Source organism: Carettochelys insculpta, chromosome 1 (genome assembly GCF_033958435.1).
Source record: "Carettochelys insculpta isolate YL-2023 chromosome 1, ASM3395843v1, whole genome shotgun sequence".
Lineage (NCBI taxonomy): Eukaryota > Metazoa > Chordata > Testudines > Carettochelyidae > Carettochelys > Carettochelys insculpta.
The window spans coordinates 66,684,349-66,691,717 of record NC_134137.1 but is presented as its reverse complement, the minus strand read 5'-3'; the positions used below and the strand labels follow the sequence as shown (position 1 = coordinate 66,691,717).

Below are 7,369 nucleotides of genomic sequence, written 5' to 3'. Positions count from 1 at the left end.
TACCTGATTCATCCACTCTCAACTTTTTAGTGGGATTGTCACTGCTGTCATCATCAGACATTTCCATCTCTTCTTCACGCCGGATCCCCATGAGCTGTTCACTGTGAGCATTCCGGAGCTCCTAAAACCCAAGAAGACCATTTATCAGTATTGATTCCCATGAATTAATTTCTCTATTTCTAAACAATTATTTGAAGAACATTCTGATTTTCTAAAACAATACCTATAAATAACCCAGGAATATTAGTACAGAATCAGCACAAGAGTCAAAGTTTGAAGAAGGGCTCAAATTGAGAAGAATGTCATTCTTTGTATAAAAATATTTTACATAATTGAACAGGCAAATATGCTTTTGGGGAAAATACAACAACAGAGAATATGAGTTTCCCTTGTTAAATTACTACTGGTTGTACTCAGGCAGGAATATTTCAGTAATAGCAACACTTAAGACTGCATGTGAAAAGGATATATAAAGGGGCTACCAAGCTGGCTAAAAATGAAAGTTCTCGCATTAAGTTGTAGGTTTCTATGCCTGCACAGAGTAAACCCAATTTCCACAAATTTTAACTTCTCAGCAGATGCACATTTTGATAACATCTGAATCTCAATATGAAACAAATGACAGTACTAAAAGCCCATTTTCTTCAAAAAACTAAACAACAATAACAAAGAACCCTCTACCAGAGCAGACAGGCAGGGGGACTGTTCACATATAACTAAGTAAACGATCAGCAAGCATGTGATCTTTATAAAAGCCCAGAGAGACTTTGTCCTCAAAAAATGAAACAGGATAGTATTGGTAAAATGACTGGTTTTTGAATGGTAGCAGCACAAAGAAGACTAAAAGAATTCTATTTTCTCCAAATAATACTGTCAGGTGTAACACAGGGATGTTGCACAGTGATTAGTGTAGAGCTTTTCAGACTGCAGACAGCTAATTTTTCTATTGACAAAGAGCCCAATTCCCAAAGAGATGGTTTGGAATCTTTGAAACAAGGAAAAACCACATGGAAGAAATAAATAGTGCTGAGTGCAATTAATAAAAAAACCCTCATAGTGTGATGGAGGGAAAGAAGGAAAGATTTTTCCTTGGGGCTGCACCCTGAATTTATCAGAACATGTCACACACTGTATTAAAGATATATGTATCTGTTAATCAATGCAAAGGCAGAAAGGCTAATTAATGAGAGTTACATGGGAATAATTTCAAAGTCAGAGAAATTACTAACATGGTAAATTGAAAACCAGTATTGGATGAATTTATTGCATTTAAAACAGAAATTGGTAACAACTTTGTAATTGCCTATTGAAAAGAGTCACAAACACTCTTTACTGGAGAGTACTCTATCTTCTGAGAAACCATATGACTAATGTATTTTAGATTGCAAATGTCCCAGGAGCATTTATTTCAAAACTGTCCTTAGAAGCCAAACAATAATCTCTGCGAACTTCAAAGAGGTCCATTTTTTCTTTGAGTTGTCAGAAAAGCTCACACAGCGAGAGGAGAGGCAAAGGAGAGGTGACAAGGGAAATGTAAGCATATTAGCAAAGGAGGGAATAATCCAAATAATATGGTATGAATCAACAGACCCATTTACTGGCAAGTGCATAGTATTTTACAACAGAGAAATATGAGTTGTCTATATATAGTAAAAGCTGTGTTAGGGTACTTTACCAACCAGAAAGCTCTACACAATGGCATTTCAGATCATCACTTAGGATGAATCTATACCAGCGATTCCAACTTTTTTCCATATGGGGACCCATTTTGACAATTCAGGAAGACTTGGTGACACAAGCCAACTCAAACTGTCATGAGAGACTTTAATCATCCAGACATTTGTTGGGAGACCAGTACATCAGCACACAGACAATCCATATGTTTTTGGAGAATGTTGGGGATAACTTCTTGGTACAAGTGCTGAAGGAACCAACCAGTGGCCATGCGCAACTTCACCTGCTGCTCACAAACAGGGAAGAACTAGTAGGATAAATAGAAGTGGGAGGGAACCTGGGCTGCAGCGACCACGAGATCGCAGATTTCATGATCTGGACAAAACTAAGAAAGGTGAGCAGTAACAATACAGACCCTTGATTTTAGAAGAGCAGACTTTGACTCCCTGAGAGAATGGATGAGCAGGATCCCTTGGGAAACGAAGATGAAGGGGAAAAAAGTTGAAGAGAACGGGTAGTATTTTAAAGAAGTCTTACTGAAGGCACAAGAACAAACAATCCCACTGCATAGTAAGAAATGCAAACATGGTAGGGAACCAGCTTGGCTTAATGGGGAAATCCTTAGTTAGCTTAAATTCAAAAAGGATGCATACAAGAAATGGAAATGTGGACAGTTGACTAAGGAGGAGTATAAACATATGGCTGGAGAATGCTGGGCAGTAATAAGGAAAGCGAAAGCACAATTGGAACTGCAGCTGGCAAGGGATGTGAAGAGGAACAAGAAGATTTTCTACAGGCATGTCAACAATAAACAGGTTATCAGAGAAGGTGTGGGGCCATTACTGGATGAGGGAAGTAACCTCGTGATAGATGATGCAGGAAAAGCTGAAGTACTCAATGCTTTTTTTGCGTCAGTCTTCACGGACAAAGTCAACTTCCACATGACAGTCCTAGACAATGCAGTATGGGAAGGTGGAGGGCAGCCATCTGTGGGGAAGGAACAACTTCTGAGCTATCTAGAAAAACTAGATGTGCACAAGTCCATGGGTCTGGATTTAATGCACCCCAGGGTACTGAGGGAATTGGCAGAGGTCATTGCTGAACCTTTGGCCATTATCCTTGAAGACTCTTGGAAATCAGGGGAGATACCCGATGACTGTAAGGGTAAACATAGTGCCCATCTTTAAAAAAGAAAAGAAGGACAATCCAGGGAACTATAGACCTGTCAGCCTTACCTCAATCCCTGGGAAAATAATGGAGGGAATCCTCAAGGAATCCAATTTGGAGCACTTGGAAGAGGGGAAAGTGATCAAAAGTAGCCCACATGGATTCACCAGGGGCAAGTCCCGCCTGACCAATCTGATTAGCTTCTATGACAAGGTAACAAGCTCTGTGGACATGGGGAAGTCAGTGGATGTGATATACCTTGACTTCAGCAAGGCTTTTGATACGGTCTCCCACAACATTCTTGTCCATAAGTTAAGGAAATATGGATTGGATCCTTGGACTGTAAGATGGATAGAAAGCTGGCTTGATGGTTGGGCCCAACAGGTAGTGGTCAATGGCTCAATATCTGGATGGCGGTCTGTTTCAAGCGTAGTGCCACAAGGCTCGGTTCTGGGGCCGGTGTTATTCAACATCTTTATTAATGACCTGGATGAGGGACTGGATTGCACCCTCAGCAAGTTTGCGGATGACACAAAACTAGGGGGAGAGGTAGATACGCTGGAGGGTAGAGAGAGAGAATCCAGAGGGACCTGGATAAACTGGAGGACTGGGCCAAAATAAATCTGATGTAGTTCATTAAGGAGAAGTGTAGAGTCCCACACCTGGGGTGGAAGAATCCCAAGCATTATTACAGGCTGGGGACCGACTGGCTCAGCAGCAGTAAGACGGAAAGGGACCTAGGGGTTATGGTGAATGAAAGGCTAGATATGAGTAAACAGTGTGCCCTTGTAGCCAAGAAAGCTAACGGCATACTGGGGTGCATTAGGAGGAGCATTTTGAGCAGATCTAGAGAAGTAGTTATTCCTCTTTATTCGGCACTGGTGAGGCCACATCTGGAATACTGTGTACAGTTTTGGGCCCCCCAGTATGAAAAGGATGAGGATTTGCTGGAGCAGGTTCAGCAAAGGGCAACAAAAATGATTAAGGGGCTGGAGCACAAGACCTATGAGGATAGGCTGAGGGATATGGGTTTGTTTAGTTTACAGAAGAGAAGACTGAGGGGTAATTTAATAGCAGCCTTCAGCTTCCTGAGGGGGAGCTCTAAAGAGGAGGGTGAGAAACTGTTCTCAGTGGTGTCAGATGGCAGAACAAGGAGTAATGGTCTGAAGTTGAAGAGGGAAAGGTGTAGGTTAGACATTAGGAAAAACTACTTCATCAGGTGGGTGGTGAAGCATTGGAATGTGTTGCCTAGAGAGTTGGTGGATTCTTCATCCCTTGAGGTTTTTAAGTCCTGGCTGGACAAGGTCCTGCCTGGGACGACTTAGTTGGGGTTGATCCTGCTTGAAGCAGGGGGCTGGACTAGATGACCTCCTGAGGTCCCTTCCAGCCCTGTGGTTCTGTGAAAAAAGTAACTAGCTAACTTTGTGCCTGAGGCAAGAATATAAAATTGTGCCCATTTGTGTTTATATAATCATGGTAGTTATTGGTAGAAAAAGGGAAAATATATTGTTATTAATAATAAAATAATAAAACTATGTTTATTATAGTTAATTATTATTTTATTATTATAGGTTATCGGAGTTGTGGTGGAGGAATGACCCTCATCCCCAAACCGCACCCCCACACATCCCCCAGATTAAAGCCCAGACTCAGAGGCTAGAGGGGCTGGAGAAGTCACACTCAGGGGTTGGGGGGAAGTCACACTCAGGGGTTGAGGGATTTGGGGGCTGGGGGCTAAAGTAAGGCTGGGGGGTCACACTTGGGAAGGGGGATTGGGAAGAGTCACACTCAGCGGCTGGGGGTCACACTCAGAGGCTGGGAGGAGTCACACGCGGGCTGGCAGGGGCCTGGAGGAGTCATACTCCAGGGCTGGGGGCATCATACTTGGGCTGGGAGGCTGGGGGGGTCACACTCAGAGACTGGGGTCGCACTCAGGGGTTGGAGGAATCACACTTGGCTGGGGGGGCTGGGAGGGTCACACTCAGAGGCAGGAGGGGCCAAATAATTCACACTCACAGGCTGCGGGGGTTGGGGGATGGGGAGAGTCAGTCTCAGGAGCTGGGGGTCACACTCAGAGGCTGGGGAGGTCACACTCAACCTGGGAGCATCACACTCAAGGACTGGGGGGAGATGCAAACAAAAATGAAAACTGAAAAATCAGCTACGTAGATTTGTCAGTGGGGGGTGGATATTAGTTACTAGAAAAGTCTATTAAGTGGCTTGCTTGGGATGACTATGAGTATCAAAGGTGGAGAAGCTGTCTTTGCAATGCATAATTGCTTCTCTATTGGTAGAGAGAGCTGTCGGATGTGTCAGCATTCAGGAGCTGCATGTGGCTCCTTTAAGAGCCACATGCAGCTTTGACCCACTGTCAACTCTTAACAAATCAACTGTGATCCTTGTTTGAGTCCCGACCCATAGGTTGGGAATCCCCAGTCTATACTTATTATCTGATTGACCACACCACAGCCTAGCTTCTGTACTTCACTATTGCTGTGTGTGTTAAGATGCAGCAAAATCCATCTCTCCTGAGCTTTGCCATCGACCCTGGTACTCCATGGTATTGCGTTGAGTAAGGGACATCAGTGTCAGCCTTAAGACCACTGATCTCCATCAGGTAAGAAAGTTGATCCTGATATATCGATTCTAGCTACACTAATGGCATAGCTAGAACTGCATATCAGAAACAGACTTTTTACCCCAGTGTAGACCTAAAGACAAGTATATAATTTGGTTGGTGTGCAGCCAGCAGACTCCCTAATTGGCTCTGCAGGGCTTCCCAGACATTGTGACATGTCCCTGCTGCTTATAGGCAAAGGAACAGTCACTGGGGCTACCTGTGTTGGCTCCATAGCTCAGTTCCTAACCATTGAAAGCTGTGGGGGTGGTGCCTCCAGGTAGAGACACCTAACCATGCCACTGCCTAAGAGAAACAGGGATGTTTTACCACTTATAGGGAGCCTAGTGTCACCTGGATCTGGCACCTCAAACCCTTCCTGCAACCCAACCTTCTATCCAAAGCCCCCTTTTGTACTTAAATTCTCTCCCTCTTAGTTACCTGGTATTACTGGTTTACTGGAACCCACATTCCCAAACATGCTGGATAACAAAGCTTTTACTGTACATTGGTTCATCAGTTCATTGGTTCAACCAGGTTTCATAACTTCTTAACTTACTGTTTATTGTTTTTTCTTCAGAAAGAGAAAAAAGGAGCAACAACTTTTACATGAGCAAAGATGTTCTGTGAATTAATATTTTGTGGAAAGTCCTACTTCTAGGCATTTTACCTCAAAAGAACTTTAAAAGCCAGCAAATGAGTGATACAACACATTCCTTCATGAAAAGTTAGCATAAGAAGGAATTATTTAAATCTGCTTCTGGACTAGATGACTGGAGCATAGCTAATGTGATAATTTTTAAAAAGGGATCTAGAAACTACCTAGTAGTAATTATAGGTCATTAAACTTAACTTCAGTACAGATGAACATGATCTGTTGGGGAGGGAGTCAACTCAATTATTGTAAGGGAAAATCATTTCTTGACAATCTATTAAAATTCTTTGGGGAGATCAACAAACATATGGGCTGGATCTACACTTGCCCCTAACTTCAAAGGGGGCATGGTAATCAGGGCCAGGGGAAATTACTAATGGGCTATGTCTATACGTGAAGCCAACATCGAAATAGCTTATTTCGATGTAGCAACATCGAAATAGGCTATTTCGATGAATAACGTCTACACGTCCTCCAGGGCTGGCAACGTCGATGTTCAACTTCGACGTTGCGCGGCACCACATCAAAATAGGCGCTGCGAGGGTACGTCTACACGCCAAAGTAGCACACATCGAAATAAGGGTGCCAGGCACAGCTGCAGACAGGGTTACAGGGCGGACTCAACAGCAAGCCGCTCCCTTAAAGGGCCCCTCCCAGACACAGTTGCACTAAACAACACAAGATCCACAGAGTCAACAACTGGTTGCAGACCCTGTGCCTGCAGCATGGATCCCCAGCTGCCGCAGCAGCAGCCAGAAGCCCTGGGCTAAGGGCTGCTGCCCACGGTGACCATAGAGCCCCGCAGGGGCTGGAGAGAGAGCATCTCTCAACCCCCCAGCTGATGGCCGCCATGGAGGACCCAGCAATTTCGACGTTGCGGGACGCGGATCGTCTACACGGTCCCTACTTCGACGTTGAATGTCGAAGTAGGGCGCTATTCCGATCCCCTCATGAGGTTAGCAACTTCGACGTCTCGCCGCCTAACGTCGAAGTTAACTTCGAAATAGTGCCCGACGCGTGTAGCTGCGACGGGCGCTATTTCGAAGTTAGTGCCGCTACTTCGAAGTAGCGTGCATGTGTAGACACAGCTCTGAAGTGCTGTGCTGAATACGCAGCACTTCATTAGGCTAATTTTCCCCTGCGACAACTTTGAAGCATCAAACTTCGAAGTGCCAGCATGAGGAGTAAAGGGACTTTGAAGTAGTGTGGGCACTTTCAAGTGCCGGCGGCTGCATGCATGCCAGCACATTGAAGTT

General features: G+C 44.4%; 1 protein-coding gene across 18 annotated transcripts in view; it reads right to left on the bottom strand.

The window, feature by feature from the left end:
* The window catches only part of ENOX1 (ecto-NOX disulfide-thiol exchanger 1), a 514,187-nt gene that overhangs the window by 99,180 nt on the left and 407,638 nt on the right, over window positions 1–7,369 (bottom strand). For all 18 annotated transcript variants that reach the window (XM_074988353.1, XM_074988361.1, XM_074988362.1 and 15 more), the window contains one exon: window positions 4–121. In XM_074988353.1, coding sequence (XP_074844454.1) covers window positions 4–121 — 118 coding nt within the window. The remainder of the gene's footprint in view (window positions 1–3; window positions 122–7,369) is intronic.